The 17108-nt window shown below is 46.1% G+C and overlaps 1 protein-coding gene and 1 long non-coding RNA gene across 7 annotated transcripts in view; one reads left to right on the top strand and one right to left on the bottom strand.

Annotated features, from left to right (window-relative positions):
• Positions 1-29: 29 nt before the first annotated feature.
• Calr3 (calreticulin 3) overlaps positions 30-17108 on the top strand; it is a 19644-nt gene continuing 2565 nt past the window's right edge. The window contains exons 1-7 of one of the 4 annotated variants that reach the window (NM_028500.3): positions 71-256; positions 353-454; positions 5214-5417; positions 8965-9059; positions 12288-12476; positions 15684-15779; positions 16556-16687. In NM_028500.3, coding sequence (NP_082776.2) covers positions 166-256; positions 353-454; positions 5214-5417; positions 8965-9059; positions 12288-12476; positions 15684-15779; positions 16556-16687 — 909 coding nt within the window. In that variant the 5' untranslated portion in view covers positions 71-165. Of the gene's footprint in view, positions 257-352; positions 455-5213; positions 5418-8692; positions 8886-8964; positions 9060-12287; positions 12477-15683; positions 15780-16555; positions 16688-17108 lie in introns of those variants that run through there. The other 3 variants (XM_006509761.4, NM_029782.3, XM_030243800.1) reach the window with 3 other exon arrangements.
• Positions 3709-17108, bottom strand: part of Gm46043 — a 25831-nt gene continuing 12431 nt past the window's right edge. Inside the window, exons 2-4 of one of the 3 annotated variants that reach the window (XR_001778582.1) lie at positions 8594-8967; positions 7623-7687; positions 5291-5368 (exon numbers count right to left, since the gene is read on the bottom strand). This is a non-coding gene — a long non-coding RNA (predicted gene, 46043). Of the gene's footprint in view, positions 5369-7622; positions 7688-8593; positions 8968-17108 lie in introns of all 3 variants that reach the window. The other 2 variants (XR_001778581.2, XR_001778583.2) reach the window with 2 other exon arrangements.

Below are 17108 nucleotides of genomic sequence, written 5' to 3'. Positions count from 1 at the left end.
AACTCAGGTCACAATCCCGGGCGTCACGGGACCAGTAATTTCAGCGCACCCATTAGCGTCCCCAGGTCATAATCCCAAGGCATGCCGGGAGTTGTAGTTTCTGAGTTGCGCCCGTCAAGCGGTACGGACGCCTGAGAGCAGAGAGTTGAAGTCGCACGTGCAGCTATGGTCTCGGCTCGTGCATTGCTCTGGGCCATCTGTGTGCTGCGCGTGGCACTAGCCACTGTGTACTTCCAGGAGGAGTTTCTAGACGGAGGTGAAGGCGATTGCCGTGGTGGCTGGTGGCCTGTGTCCACCATCTATGATATGGACCCGTGCGCTTTGCACCACTAACCCTCCTGTCTCCCCACAGAGCGCTGGAGGAACCGCTGGGTGCAGTCCACCAATGACTCCCAGTTTGGGCACTTCAGAGTCTCATCGGGGAAGTTCTATGGGCATAAAGAGAAAGACAAAGGTTAGTGTAGAATCGGGAGCAAATAGAGTAGAGTTAGAAACCTCATGGCACCCTGACAACGCACCCACCGTTCAAGCCAGGACACTGAGGCACATGCAGGCTCTGCAATACCCTGTTTGGGTTTACATTCCTTTACGATTGACCAGAGTAGCCGGGCGGTGGTGGCGTACGCCTTTAATCCCAGCACTCAGGAGGCAGAAGCAGGTGGATTTCTGAGTTCGAAGCCAGCCTGGTCTACAGAGTGAGTTACAGGACAGCCAGGGCTACACAGAAACCCTGTCTTGGAAAAAGAAAAAAAAAAAAAAATTGACCGAAGTGTGTTTTGGTTTAGTCTTTGAGCAGTCTCATGTAGCCCTAGATGGCTCTAACTCTCAGCCTCCCAAGTGCTGGTTACTTTTTCCACATCTATGTATGTTGGAGGCAGTATGCACCTTGAGTGTGGATTGGAATGACAGTGGAGGTGCTCAGAAAGTGCTGGAATGACAACTGGAGTCAACAGGAATGACTGTGTTGGCATTTTTCAGTAGTTGCCCAAGATCATCTCACTTCATGAAAATTGGAACCATGCTGTAGCACAACCTAGAATCCTAGCACTCCAGGGTCTTCATGAGGCAGGAAAATCACAAGTTCAAGACCAGCCTAGCTATAGAGTGAGCTCTGGCCCACCCTAAGATACAGCCAGGTCTTGGCACAAAACAAAAAGAGGGGAAATCAAAATGAAAAGTGGGGCCAGCTAGATTGGCCTGTGGCCAAGCTTGGTAACCTGAGTTTGATCCCCAGAACCTACAGGGTGGAAGGAGAGAACCTATGCCCACAAGTTGTTCTCTAACCTTGGCACATGCCCCAACCCCACAAAATGAACGAATAAATAAATAATTAAATTGTATTTTCTTTAGGTTTTTAGTTTTGTTTGTTTTGAGCCAGGGTCTCTATGTATCTCTGAATGTCTAGAAACTCTTAAATCCACCTGCCCCTTCCTCTGCCTCTTGAATGCTGGGATTAAAAGCATACACCAACAAAACTGGCTAATAAATATGTATGTCTAACATCTATGAAGTCCTGAATCCCAGCTCCAGTACAGCCTAAACGGGTTGTAGTGCACACTCGAGAAGTGGCAAGAGAATTTAAAAGGCTGAAGTCATTTTTTACCTATATTGCAAGTTCAAGGTCAATGCAGGATACTTGAGAATTTGTCTGGAAGAAAAAAAAAAAGAGTTCGTTTATCTGAGACGGGTTCTCTTTATGAAGTCCAGGTTGGCCTTGAACTCCAGGTCCTCCTGCCCCAGTCAGCCACATACTTGGTTGGTTCACAGCTGTACTGGCTGGTTTTGTGTGTCAACTTGAAACAAGCTGGAGTTATCACAGAGAAAGGAGCTTCAGGTGAGAAAATGCCTCCATGAAATCCAGCTGTAAGGCATTTTCTCTATTAGTGATCAAGGGTGAAGGGCCCATTGTAGGTGGTGCCATCCCTGGGCTGGTAGTCTTGGTTCTGTAAGAAAACAAGCTGAGCAAGCCAGGGGAAGCAAGCCAGTAACATCCCTCCATGGCCTCTGCATCAGCTCCTGCTTCCTGACCTGCTTGAGTTCCAGTTCTGACATCCTTTAGTGATGAACAGCAGTGTGGAAGTATAAGTTGAATAAATCCTTTCCTTCCCAACTTGCATCTTGGTCATGATGTTTGTGCAGGAATAGAAACCCCAACTAAGACAAACTGATACCACCATTGTGGGTTGTTCCTATGACAACCTGACCATGTTTTGGGGAGGACTGTGGAAGGACTTTGGAACTTTGGGCTAGAAGAGCCATTGGGATGTTAAGAGCTCTTTGGGATGTTCTGTAGGAGCTTGGGAGATAATGTTGAGAACAGTGCAGAAGATGGAGGCCTGGCTTGTGAAATTTCAGAGGGAAAATTAAAGACTCTTATCAGGGTTGCTGCTATTTTGATTGTGAAAATTCTATGGTTTTGGTTAGCTGGGGCTGAAGAATCAGCCGTGATGAACAAGATACCAGAACTACTAAAGTGAAACTTTTGCATTACTGGGACTATTGATGCTGGTTAGCTGGAGCTAAGAAATTAGCAGTGATTATGAAGAGACCAGCATCACTGAGGTGGAATCTTCTAGGAAGTGTTTTCTGAGCGCACAGAGGCTATGTTCCAGAGATAGCTTCTTCTGTGGCTGGACTTGGTAATGTGAAAGAGTCACCCAGGTGGTACTGGTTTTGAAGGCATGAAGGGGTCATGAAGAGCAGCTGAGGCTTGGCACTGTGAGAGGCCAGGGAAGGCCATTGGTAAAGGTGCAGCCTCACTTGAAGTTGATAGCCCAGGACAGAAGGGGTCATGCAAAGTTGTTGAGGCTTGGCACAATGAAGAGAGCTTATGAGAGGCTATTGGTGAAGCCTAGTTGCAGTAAAAAATAGCAGTATTTTGGAGATGCCAGTACCATGAGATGACCACCAAGAACAGCAGCAGCAGTGGAATACAGGCAGCTGGAGCCTAGAAGATAAGGTGTGTGCTACAACAGGTAGAGCTGGAGAAGTGACCCAAGCACTTGGAGGAATCCAGAAGATCGTGAGTGAATCCCAGACATTGGACAGTTGGAGTCTGATTTTCCATTTGATTGTGACTGTGCCCTGATATTTTTCCCACTTGAAGGAAGAAAGTATTTTAGTGGAGCCCCAGACTTTGAATTGTAAAAAGACTGAATTTTAAAAGAGATTGGATATTTTAAAGGGATTGAAATTTTAATAATTTGCAAAGACTCTGGGACCCTCCTGTTTCTTCTTCCCAAATGCTTAGATGTGTGCCATCACCCCCACTTTATATGGTGCTGGCATTGGAACCCCAGGCCTCATGCACACTAGCTGAGCTTAAAACTGAGCTACACCCCCAGGGAGGTGATTGTGTAACCTAAAGTATGCCAGTGGTAGGACAGAGGGTGTGCTCCAGCAAGAGGTGATGCTGAGCATGTGTTAGGTCCTGTGTCCCATCTGTCCCCAATATAAAACACAAGAGCAATTCAAAAATGACAACTTGGGTAGTGTTGGCAAATGCCTTTAACCTCAGCACTTGGGAGGCAGAGGCAGAGAGGCAGGTGGATCTCTGAGTTCGAGGACAACCTGGTCTAGAGAAGGGAGTTCCAGGACAGCCAGGGCTGCCACAGACCACCCCAGTCAGGTATGGGGGTCCCTGGAATGAGGGTCTTGAAAGCTAGGTGGGTAAGGATTTGGCAGTGACAAACAGAAAAAAACACAGAGGCAGTTTGAATCGGAGTGTATTTTGCAGCTCTCAAGCAGGGGATTTTATACATTAAAAAACCAAACATTACATCTCTTAGAAACTATATCCAGTGAAACAATCACAGATACCAACAAAAATCATTTGGCACAGTAAAGCACAAAAATCATCCAAGCCTTACAACTCTGAGACTATTCAGTGAATCACAAACGGAACAGGTAACATCATTATTAATATAAGTCATCAAAATATAACAATTCTAAAAGGATGTATTCAGTGGGGCAGTTATCCAAGGCTAGTGGCATATTTCCAAGAACAAGTTAATCTTTATGGTCAATTCTCTTAATTGCTGAGCTAACTCTCCATCCCCATGGTCAAATTTAATTTAACATCTAGTGCCTGATATTTTATAAATCTTTAATGCATAAATTTAAACTATTTTAATTCTTTCTAATTAAGGTTTTCTTTGCCATATACCAAAACCTACCTCTGATGACACACATGTAGCCATATGAAATTTTATTGTTGGGAAAGTTTTTATCATCATAGTTTTATAAATGATTTAGAAAGTAAAGCATTTGTTTCCCTGGGGATAAGGTCATGTTAGTGACTCCATCTCTAGGGATGGTTTCTTACCCATTATTCTTTTTCTTTTTCTTTTTTTCTTTTTTTTCTTTTTTTTTTTTTTTTGGTGGGGGGGTTTCGAGACAGGGTTTCTCTGTGTAGCCCTGGCTGTCCTAGAACTCACCCTGTAGACCAGTCTGGCCTCGAACTCAGAAATCCGCCTGCCTCTGCCTCCCAAGTGCTAGGATTAAAGGCATGGGCCACCACAGCCCGCCAACCCATTATTCTTGCCTAAGATCTTGGCCTAGGCTACCGGGAACATGTAAATACGAAAAGGAATAAGAGAAAACAAAACAGATAGATTGCCATGAGAACTACTGCTCAATAATTTTTCTCCGGCAAAGAGTTCCACAACCAGTTCCAGGGGGCCTCCCCCTTTGTAGGTCAATCGCCTCAGTCTGTGGAATTTGTCACACAGATCCTACTGAAGGTGGTGTGGCACAGGGCTCACGGGTATACTATGCCTCAAACAAAATAAAAAAAACTAGTAAAATAGTCTTTTTTAAAATTAGCTCTCTGTGTGTGTGTGTGTGTCTGTGTGCATGTGCACATGTGTGCACACATCTGTCATCACATGCATGTAGAAATTAGAAGACAACTTCAGGAGCTGTCTCCCTCTTTCCATTATGTGGGTACTCAAGAATGTAATCAGGTGGTCAGGCGTGGCTGTAAGTGCCTCACCCACTGGGCCCTGGCAAAGCTTGCATTATATACACAAAGGTGTGTGAAGCAGAGATTCTTGCAAGCAACAAGTCTGTTAGTAGTGTGCATGTGGCACACTGTGTGACTTGTGCACAGTGGCTCAGTGCAAACAGCATCTCTGTTACTGGAGTTGGAGGTTCCTACAGGACATTGAGTGCAGTGTCATTCTGACTCACTCATGCATGCTTTCTGTTGAAAGGCCTGCAGACTACCCAAAACAGCCGATTCTATGCCATCTCTGCGAGCTTCAAGCCATTCAGCAACAAAGGGAAGACCCTGGTAATCCAGTACACGGTGAAGCATGAGCAGAAGATGGACTGTGGTGGTGGTTACATCAAGGTGTTTCCGTCTGACCTGGACCAGAAGAAGATGAACGGAAAATCTCAGTACTACATCATGTTTGGTAAGTTCAGAAAGGGAAGCCACGTGTTTCCAGCATTACACAGAGGCTCTGCTGAAAGGACTAACATAACAGCATTGAACCTAAGGTTTATAGCACTGTTTTGTTTTTGGTTTGGTTTGGTTTGCTTTGGTTTTTCGAGACAGGGTTTCTCTGTGTAGCCCTGGCTGTCCTGGAACTCACTCTGTAGACCAGCCTGGCCTTGAACTCAGAAATCCACCTGCTTCAGCCTCCCAAGTGCTGGGATTAAAAGTGTGTGCCACCACTGCCCAGCTATAGCGCTGTTAAACTAACCAATGCAGGCTGAACATTCTCAGACCTAAACAAAAAGCCAAAGGACTTAGAATCTGAACCTGACTTTAAAAAAATTATTCATTTAATTTACATGGATGGATGTGCACCTTTCTGGATGAGTTTATGTGCAACATTCCCATCGCAGATGACTATAGAGACCAGAAGAGGTTGTTAGTTTCTCAAGAATTGGAATCAGGCAGGTGCTGGAACAGAACCTGGGTCCTCTGCAAGAGCAACCTACAGCTCTAGTAACTTGAAGGAGTCAGTTCTTTCCTTCTTCCATTTGAGTTCAGACCTAGAAGCCTGATGGCAAGTGCCTTTGCTTGCTGGACCATCTCACACAGCTGTGTGTTAGATATGAAACACAGGGCCTTGTACACACTAAGACTGATCTACAACCTCAGCCCTGAAACTTGTTGAGTGCTGAGACCACATTTAGCCAGGCACACACCTGCATTCACAAACATACACACACCGAAAAAAAAAGTTTTTGATAGGGAGTCTCTTGTAGCCTGCCAATCCTGGTATTTACTATGTAAGCCAGGCTAGCCTTTAACTCACAGAAGTCCTCCTGTCTCTGCATCCCAACACTGGAATTAAAGTTGTGCACCACCACATCTGGCTAGAATATATCAAAGTTTGAAGAATTGTGAGATATTAGTGCCAGGCATGGTGGTAAACCTCTGCCATCCCAGCACTTAGAAGGGGCAGCAGGAGGATTGAGAGTGTGCTGCCAGCCTGGCCAAATAACAAGACCTTGCCTCCAGAGAGCCAAACAGTGATACAGTCTGGGATTTCAATGGGGACACAGCACAGATGAAGTCAACATATATATCCCAAGTGACAAACTCTGGCCTCTAAAACATGTCCATGTTTTTAGTAAGGGATGGTGGACTTTCTGGTTACTTCTACAAGTGTTGTGAAGCTTAAAATATTTGAAGTGTGGATCTGGAGATTCTTCACTGGCTGCTCTTCCAGAGGATCCAGGTTCAATTCCCAGCACCCATATTGCAGCTTGAGACTGTCTGTAACTCCAGTTCCAGGGGATCTGACATTCTCACACAAACATACAGTGCAGACAGAACACCAATGCACATGAAATGAAAATAAATAAATAGGGCTGGAAAGATGGCTCAGTGGTTAAGAGCACCGACTGCTCTTCCGAAGGTCCTGAGTTCAAATCCCAGCAACCACATGGTGGCTCACAACTACCCATAATGAGATCTGACGCCCTCTCCTGGTGCATCTGAAGACAGCTACAGTGTACTCACATAAAATAAAATAAACAAATCTTTGGAAAAAAATAAATAAATACAAAACCAAAAAAAAAAAAAAAAGATTTGAAGTGTGAGCTGGAACTGGGCTGGGTTGATAAAGTGCTTGCCTAGCATTCAGGAAGCTCTGGATTCCATCCTTAGCATCTTGTGAATAAAGCAGGGATAATCCCAGCTCTTGGGAGATGGAGGCAGGAATCCCAGGCCGGCCTGAGCTTCAATGACACCCTGTCTTAAAACGCCCCATAATGTAGAAAATAAAGACTGGGGAGATGGCTCAGTGGGTAACTGTATTCCAATTCTCAGAACCTACATAAAAAGTCAGATGAGGCTGCCTGTAATCCCAACACTGGGAGGAGGCAGAGACAGGAAGATCCTGAGAACAGCTCATCTAGCCAGTCTAGCTGAAAGAAACAGCTTCCCACTCCGTGAGAGCCCTGCCTCAAGGGCATACAATGGCAACTGACAGACAACAGGAAGTCTTCCTTCTGCCATCAGCATGTGCACTGGGAAGAACATTCTGCCGTGTTCAGGTGTAAGCACCACACATGCACTCAAGTACCAGCATATGCACATGTACATACACACACACACACACACACACACACACACACACACACACACACACACACACACACACCATAATAAATCCTTTGGGCTCTGTTGTGGCTTGATGTATGAGGGCCCTGGGTTCCACTCCCACCACTGTAAAAAAGCAGAACAAAGAACAAAATGCCTTAGTTCTCTTTGTGCTTTCTTTTTAAATTTGTTTCCCATCTCATTTCTTTTTATTATTTATTTATTTTTTATTTTTTGAGACAGGGTTTCTCTGTGTAGTTCTGGCTGTCCTACAACTCCCTATATACCAGGCGGACTTCAAACTCAGAGGTCCTCCTGCCTTTGCCTCCCGAGTGCTGGGACCAAAGGTGTGTGCCACAACCACCCAGCTTTCTTTCTCATTTTAAAGAACATATACATTTGGGAGCTGCTGGTTAAGAGACTTACTGCTCTTGGGGAGGACCCTAGTTCACCACCACCTATAACTCCAGATTCAAAGGATCGGACTCCTTCTTTTGGTTACCAGAGGTACCTGCATGCACATGTACATATGAACAGAGAAAGAGAGAGACACACAAAACAAACTTTAAAAAATTATTGTTGGAAGCTGGGCGTGGTGGCGCACGCCTTTAGTCCCAGCACTCCGGAGGCAGAGGCAGGCGGATTTCTGAGTTGGAGGCCAGCCTGGTCTACAGAGTGAGCTCCAGGACAGCCAGGGCTATACAGAGAAACCTTGTCTCGAAAAACCAAAAAAAAAAAAATTATTGTTGGGCAGTGGTGGTATACACATTTAATCCCAGCACTCAGGAGGCAGAGGCAGGTAGATCTCTCAGTTCAAGGCTATCCTTGTCTACAGAACAAGGACAGCCAGGGCTATACAGAGAAACCTTGTCTCAAAAAACCCAACCAAGCAAAAGTACTAATAATTATTATTTATGGAAGGCTTGCGTGTGTTGTGGTGTACATGCAGAGTCAGAGGGCAAGATGCAGCCATCTCTTTCCACCTTGTGCTTCCCAAGGATTGAACTCAGCCTGGATAGCCACCAATATTACCTTCTAAGTTATCTCTCCAGCTCACTGTTTTTGAGCCAGGCACTTGGCAAGTTGCCCAGGCTGGCCAGGGTTGACAGTCTTCCCGCTTAGCCTCCCAGTGCTCTGTTGTGGGAGTCTGACACGATGTCCTGTTGGCCTTGTTTTCTTATTTGTGCTGATTCATAGTTGAGTGCAAGGTGACTTTAGCAGGAGGGAGCCAGCCATCAGAGCTTTGCTTCAATGTCTTCTGGTGAACTCAAGAGCACCCCAGACAGATCAAGTTACTGTTCCCTTGGTGGGGCAGGATGCTTAGGCAAGTATGTATGTGCAGAAACAGTATGGAAGAAAACTGAGAATACCACCTTCTCCTTCTCCTTCTTCTTTTTTTGTAGGACCTGATATTTGTGGATTTGATATCAAGAAAGTTCATGTTATCTTATATTTCAAGAATCAATATCATGAAAACAAGAAGCCAATCAGATGCAAGGTGAGTGCGCACTAATGTCACAGGGAGCAGTTCTCTCTGCCTGCCTCATCCCTTCCTCCATCTCTCTGTCTGCCTCATCCCTTCCTCCATCTCTCTGCCTGCCTCATCCCTTCCTCCATCTCTCTGCCTGCCTCATCCCTTCCTCCATCTCTCTGCCTGCCTCATCCCTTCCTCCATCTTTCTGCCTGCCTCATCCCTTCCTCCATCTCTCTGCCTGCCTCATCCCTTCCTCCATCTCTCTGCCTGCCTCATCCCTTCCTCCATCTCTCTGTCTTCCCCTCATCCTTTCCTTCATCTCTCTGCCTGCCTCATCCCTTCCTCCATCTCTCTGCCTGCCTCATCCCTTCCTCCATCTCTCTGCCTGCCTCATCCCTTCCTCCATCTCTCTGCCTGCCTCATCCCTTCCTCCATCTCTCTGCCTGCCTCATCCCTTCCTCCATCTCTCTGCCTGCCTCATCCCTTCCTCCATCTCTCTGTCTTCCCCTCATCCTTTCCTTCATCTCTCTGCCTGCCTCATCCCTTCCTCCATCTCTCTGCCTGCCTCATCCCTTCCTCCATCTCTCTGTCTTCCCCTCATCCTTTCCTTCATCTCTCTGCCTGCCTCATCCCTTCCTCCATCTCTCTGCCTGCCTCATCCCTTCCTCCATCTCTCTGCCTGCCTCATCCCTTCCTCCATCTCTCTGCCTGCCTCATCCCTTCCTCCATCTCTCTGCCTGCCTCATCCCTTCCTCCATCTCTCTGCCTGCCTCATCCCTTCCTCCATCTCTCTGCCTGCCTCATCCCTTCCTCCATCTCTCTGCCTGCCTCATCCCTTCCTCCATCTCTCTGCCTGCCTCATCCCTTCCTCCATCTCTCTGCCTGCCTCATCCCTTCCTCCATCTCTCTGCCTGCCTCATCCCTTCCTCCATCTCTCTGCCTGCCTCATCCCTTCCTCCATCTCTCTGCCTGCCTCATCCCTTCCTCCATCTCTCTGCCTGCCTCATCCCTTCCTCCATCTCTCTGCCTGCCTCATCCCTTCCTCCATCTCTCTGCCTGCCTCATCCCTTCCTCCATCTCTCTGCCTGCCTCATCCCTTCCTCCATCTCTCTGCCTGCCTCATCCCTTCCTCCATCTCTCTGTCTTCCCCTCATCCTTTCCTTCATCTCTCTGCCTGCCTCATCCCTTCCTCCATCTCTCTGCCTGCCTCATCCCTTCCTCCATCTCTCTGCCTGCCTCATCCCTTCCTCCATCTCTCTGCCTGCCTCATCCCTTCCTCCATCTCTCTGCCTGCCTCATCCCTTCCTCCATCTCTCTGCCTGCCTCATCCCTTCCTCCATCTCTCTGCCTGCCTCATCCCTTCCTCCATCTCTCTGCCTGCCTCATCCCTTCCTCCATCTCTCTGCCTGCCTCATCCCTTCCTCCATCTCTCTGCCTGCCTCATCCCTTCCTCCATCTCTCTGCCTGTCCTCATCCCTTCCTCCATCTCTCTGCCTGTCCTCATCCCTTCCTCCATTTCTCTGTCTTCCCCTCATCCTTTCCTTCATCTCTGCCTGCCCTCATCCCTTCCTCCATCTTTCTCCCCTTCCTTCCCTTTTTATTTTTTTAAATTTTGTTTTATTATTTTAATTATGTTTGTGCATGCGCACATGAGTGCAGTGTCCACAGAGGCCAGAAGGCATTGCATCCCCTGGAGCCACCTGACATGGGTGCTGGCAACCACACTCTGGTCTCTATGAGAGCAGAAGGTACTCTTAGCCTGAGCCACCTCTCCAGCTCCCACTTTACGTAGGGAAATAATTTATCTCCCTAGATGATCCAGATAACCTCAAACCCCATGATCCTCTGCTTTAGCCTCCCACATGTGTCTTGTGCCTCTTGCATGATGAATGTGAAGAAAACCGGGTATGGTGGTTCACATCTAAACAGAAAGACCATAGCCTGCAAGTCAGACTGTCTCAAGATTTCCTCTGTTGTCTTAGTCTTTGTCCTTTTGTTGTGAAGAGACACCAAGGCAACTCTCACAAATGAAAGCATTTGATTGGGGCTAGCTTACAATTCTAGAGCTTTAGCCCATTATCAGCATGGTGGGATCATGGAGGGAGCATAGAGGGGACATGGAGGGAGCATAGAGGGGACATGGAGGGAGCATGGAGGGAGCACGGAGGAAGCATGGAGGGGACATGGAAGGAGCATGGAGGGGACATGGAAGGAGCATGGAGGGGACATGGAAGGAGCATGGAGGGGACATGGAAGGAGCATAGAGGGGACATGGAGGGAGCACGAAGCATGGAGGGAGCATGGAGGGGACATGGAAGGAGCATGGAGGGAACACAGAGGGAGCATGGAGGGAACATCCTGATCTGTAGGCAGAGAGAGAGAGACAGAGACAGAGTGGGGGAGGGGGGAGGGAGGCAGGCTCTAGGCCTGCCTTGGACTTTTGCAACCTCAAAGTCCACCCACAGTGACATACCTCCTCCAGCAAGGCCACACCTGAATCTTCTAATCCTTTCAAAGAATTCCTAGTGACTAAGGATTCAAATATATGTACCTATAGGAGCCATTCTTTCTTTCTTTCTTTTGGGGGGGGTGTGTTTCTCTGTGTAGCCTTGGCTGTCCTGGAACTCACTTTGTAGACCAGGCTGGCCTCGAACTCAGAAATCCGCCTGCCTCTGCTGGGATTAAAGGTGTGTGCCACCATGCCCAGCTACCATTCTTAGTCCAATCACTGCCTCTGCCAGACTATTTAACCTAACCCATGGTCTCTGCATTCAACCTCACTCAGATTTAGAACAAACAGTCAGGTATAGTGGTACAGTGCTCGCTTATTATATAGTGGAGAATAACTGAACTCCCAATTCCCCTGCCTCTGTTTCCCAAGAGTTGGCCTTACAGATGTGAGCCACTACATAGGCCTGTTGGTTTAGAGTTAAGACAGGGTCTTGCAGTGTAACCAAGGCTGGCTAGAGGTTCATACTCTCCCTGTTTGAGCCTCCCAAATGTTAAAAGCAAAGGCCTGTGCCACCCCCAACAGGCTTAGGTCTGTTTTATACCTGTGTGTGTGTGTTGGTCAGAGGACAACTTGAAGTCATTTTTTTCCTTCTACCAGTGGGGGTCTGGCAGACTGAACTTAGGTCACCAGGCTTGGTGGCAAGTGCCATCACCCACTGTACTGTCTCCCATCCTAGTTCCTGTTTTAAAGTACACATCAGACACACAATGAAAGAATATCTCACTGTGGCCTTTGTGCAGGTGGATGGCTTCACGCATCTCTACACCCTGATCTTAAGACCAGATCTTTCTTACGAGGTAAAAGTCGATGGCCAGTCCATTGAGTCTGGCAGCATTGAGTATGACTGGAACCTGACATCGCTGAGGAAAACGGAAAAGACATCACTGGACTCTAGGGACTGGGATCAGGTGGAAGGCAGTAAAGTCCAGGTAGGTGAGCACGGCCTGAGGTGTGTGTTGAGAGTGCCCTTCCCCAAGGCCTGCTTGCACTGTAGCTTCTGCCCACCCAGATCTCATACCAGAAACCTGGACACACATTTCAAAGTTTTACAAAAACAATTTGTTGTTTTTATTTTTTGAGACAGGGTTTATCTGTGTGTCCGTGCCTGTTCTAGAACTCTCTGTAGAGCAGACTGCCCTCACTCAGAGATCCTTCTGCCTCTGCCTCTGAGCACTGGGATTAAAGACGTGCACCACCATTACCACCTGGCTATAAAAACAAACTTAATGGGGTGTTTCTTTGGTTTTGACATAGGGTCTTACTTAGCCCTGAAGGACCTGGGACTCATTCTGTAGACCAGGCTGGCCTTGAACTCACAGAGATCTGCCTGCCTCTGCCTTGGAAGTGCTGGGATTAAAGGTGTGTGCCACACCTGGCCATTGCAGGGTTTTTGTTATTTATTTATTTATTTATTTATTTATTTATTTATTTATTTATTTATTTTGGTTTTTCGAGACAGGGTTTCTCTGTGTAGCCCTGGCTGTCCTGGAACTCACTTTGTAGACCAGGCTGGCCTTGAACTCAGAAATCCGCCTGCCTCTGCCTCTGCTGGGATTAAAGGTGTGCACCACCACGCCCGGCCCAGCTATGTTTTTTAATTTTAATTTAATTTAATGTATTCATTTAACTGCCTGACTGCTGCTCCAACTCCTGGTCACCCCCCACCCCGCCCCCATCCTCCACTGCAGGGTTTTGATAGTTACAAAGATGTTAGGTCAGATGCAGGGTTAGATCACAGTGACTAAAATCAAGATAATTTGGCTCTGGCCTGTAACTTTCTATCTCTCCATAATTTTGAGGTTTAGTCACTTGTCTCTTGATACAGCTTCTCTCTCTTCATTTCGTGCTTCTACCCTAAGATTATTCGAGAGGTCTACCATGGTCATACCAAAAAAAAAAAAAAAAAAAATCCAAAGACAAACAAAAGCCAAGAAGTATGCACTTGCCACTTAATGGAATGGTAATCCTACAGCCTGGTGTCTTAGTTACTATTGCTGTGATGAAAGTCTATGAGCAAAGCAACTTAGGGAGGAAACGGTTTATTTGGCTTAGACTTCCATATCACTGTTCATCACTGAAGGTGGTCAGGACAGGAACTCACACAGGGCAGGAACCTGGAGGCAGGAGCTCTGATATAAAGGCCATGAAGGAATTCTGCTTACTGGCTTGGGCCCCAAGGCTTGCTCAGAACCCAGGACCACCAGCTCAGGGATGGCACCACCCACAATGGGCTGGGCTCTCCCCCATCAATTACTAATTTAAAAAATGCCCTGGCTGCTGCTTTCTAATGCCAGCGCCGCCGCCTCTCGCTTGCCAAGCTGCAGCTGAAGGAAAAATGGGGTAAACATACCATGGCTTGTACAAAGCAGACTGGCCACAAATCCACCGGTGGTAAAGCACCCAGGAAACAACGGGCTACAAAAGCCGCTCGCAAGAGTGCGCCCTCTACTGGATGGGTGAAGAAACCTCATCGTTACAGGCCTGGTACTGTGGCACTCAGTGAAATCAGACACTATCAGAAGTCCACTGAACTTCTGATTAGCAAGCTCCCCTTTCAGCGTCTGGTTCGAGAAATTGCTCAGGACTTCAAAACAGATCTGCGCTTCCAGAATGCAGTTATTGGTGCTTTGCAGGAGGCAAGTGAGGCCTATCTGGTTGGCCTTTTTGAAGATACCACTCTGTGTGCTATCCATGCCAAACGTGTAACAATTATGCCAAAAGAGATCCAGCTAGCACACTGCATCGTGGAGAACGTGCTTAAGAGTCCACTATGAGGAGAAATATTTCATTCTCAAAAAAAATTTTTTTCCCTCTCCTTCCTGTTATCAGTAGTTCTGAATGTTAGATATTTTTTCCATGGGGTCAAAGGTACCTAAGTATATGATTGCGAGTGAATTTTTAATATAAATGCAAGATGTAAAGCATTAATGCAAGCAAAATGTTTCAGTGAACACATTTCAACAGTTCTACTTTATAACAATTATAAATAAACCTGCTAAAATTTTCTGGACAATGCCAGCATTTGGATTTTTAAAAAATTAGTAAGTTTCTAATTGATGGCAACTAAATGGAGTCTGTAGCTCTTTTTTTGTTTTGTTTTTTCAAGACAGGGTTTCTCTTTATAGCCCTGGATGTCCTGGAACTCACTTTGTAGACCAGGCTGGCCTCAAACTCAGAAATCCTCCTGCTTCTGCCTCCTGAGTGCTGGGATTAAAGGTGTGCGCCACCATGCCTGGCTTAGCATTTTTATCACACAGTAGATTCCATCCGTTCACTGTACTTTTCTAACTGGGTTGTCCTACATACAAGTACATGTTTTTAATGTTGTCTGTCTTCTGTGCTGTTCCTGTAAGTTTGCTATTAAAATACATTAAACTATTTTTAAAAAAAAAGGAAAAAAAAGAAAATGCTCTACAGGTCTGCCTACAACCTGATTTTACAGAGATATTTTCTTAATTGAGGCTCCCTCCTTTCAGATAACTCTAGCTTATGTCTAGTTGGCAAAAACCTATCCATCACACTTGGAGACAACTCCAGTGAATAGGAAAAGGGTATTGTGACAGGAGTTAGGGACCTGTTCTGTTAATCTGTTCTTTTTTTTAGATTTATTTATTTATTTATTATATCTAAGTACACTGTAGCTGTCTTCAGACACACCAGAAGAGGGAGTCAGATCTTGTTAGGGATGTTTGTGAGCCACCATATGGTTGCTGGGATTTGAACTCAGGACCTTCGGAAGAACAGTCGGGTGCTCTTACCTGCTGAGCCATCTCACCAGCTGTTAATCTGTTTCTAAGTATCTTCTGTCTAGGTGCCTGCCATCTTCTGTAGGCCACTGGGCTCTGACCCAGCCCCACTGAGCATGTGTGCTCCCTAGGTTTCTCCCACAACCTACACTAAAGAATTTCCAAGGGGTGGTGAGATGGTTCAGCAAGAGAAGATGCTTGACCAAGCAATGAGGACCCAAGTTTGATTTCTGGAACCCACATGATGGAGGGAAATAGCTGACTCCAGCAAGTTGTCTTCTGACCTCCACATGAGCACACATGTATAATAGATGTAATAAAAATATTTTACAGAAATTTCCTTTTTCTCAGCACGCCTCTGACATCGTGCTTTCCTTTCTGTTTTTGAAGGATTGGGAAAAGCACTTTCTGGATGCGGGTGCCAGCAAGCCGAGTGACTGGAACAGTGAGCTGGATGGGGACTGGCTGCAGAAGCCACCATATGAGGTGTGTGGCTTCTTCCTGCAGTGACTCTGGGTCCTTGGGGTGGCCCTTGCTCCTGCCCCATTTGTGCTCTTAGAAAAGGTATTCTCAGTGACACAGGAAAAGAACACGCTAAGAATGACCTGGCAAGGCAATTTCTCTTTGTAAACCCATGATCCAAACCTGCTTGCAAATACATGGGTGGAAAATTCATTTAGTTTTTATTCTAACGCAGTTGGTAACTGTGTCTGAAGGAGTTTGATAATACTGACTTGAGGTTTGTTGCATTTAAAGGAATTGCATAAGAAGTGAAGGAAAGGTGAGGGATAGGTTGCTGCAGTCTATCAGGTTCCAGGAATGGGGGCAGGGCGCTTTTCTTTTTCTTTTTTTTCTTTTCTTTTCTTTCTTTCTTCCTTTCCTTCCTTTCTTTTCTTTTCTTTTCTTTTCTTTTCCTTTCTTTCTTTCTTTCTTTCTTTCTTCCTTCCTTTTGGTGATGCTTTTCATTAAAATTAATTAGTTAATTAATTAATTAATTAATTAAAAAACAGAGGCATACAGATCCCTGTCTCAAAACACACACACACACACAAACACAAAATTTGCATGGGATTTTTATCAAGAGGGAGGAATGAAAAGACTTGAATTCCTTTGCATAAAATTTTGAGTTGCAGGGGAATTTATGGAATACTGGTCCTTGGTGGGCTAGCCACTAGCCACTTTTCATAGGAAAACAAAAAAGGAAAAACAAAGCAACCACTCCTCATCTGTGATTCAAGCCTGGCTAGAGTCTGCTTTTGTAGGATGGCCTGAAAGCTGAGGGCATCGACAAGGACGTGTGGCTCCACCAGAAGATGAGACCTGCTGGCTACCTGACGCAGTATGACCTCTCAGAGTTTGAGAACATTGGCGCCATTGGTCTAGAGCTGTGGCAGGTGATCTGGCTCCAAGCTTTCTTTACTTTAATAGCTCTGGGCTGGCCTTGCTGTGTAACCCAGGCTGGCCTTGAAATCATGATCCTCTTGCCTCAGCTCCTGAGTGCTGGGATGCTAGGCATATGCCACTATGGCTGCTGATTTAATGACTTGACCTTTAATGTGACCCATTTGGTACACAATTCTTTTCTTCATGTGTGTGTCTGTGAGCATGTGTGTATTATGCATGTCTGAGTATGGGTGCATGTGTCGGTGTGTGTATGTGTTCATGTGTCAGTGTTTATATATGTGTGCATGTGTCATTGTTTCACTATGTATGTGTGCATGTGTCAGTGTGTATGTGTCAGTGTGCATGTATGTATGTGTACATATTTGTACATCAGTGTGTATGTATGTGTGCATGTGTCAATGTGCATGTGTG

Source organism: Mus musculus, chromosome 8 (assembly GCF_000001635.26).
Source record: "Mus musculus strain C57BL/6J chromosome 8, GRCm38.p6 C57BL/6J".
Classification (NCBI taxonomy): domain Eukaryota; kingdom Metazoa; phylum Chordata; class Mammalia; order Rodentia; family Muridae; genus Mus; species Mus musculus.
This window is presented reverse-complemented; position numbering and strand designations above follow the sequence as displayed.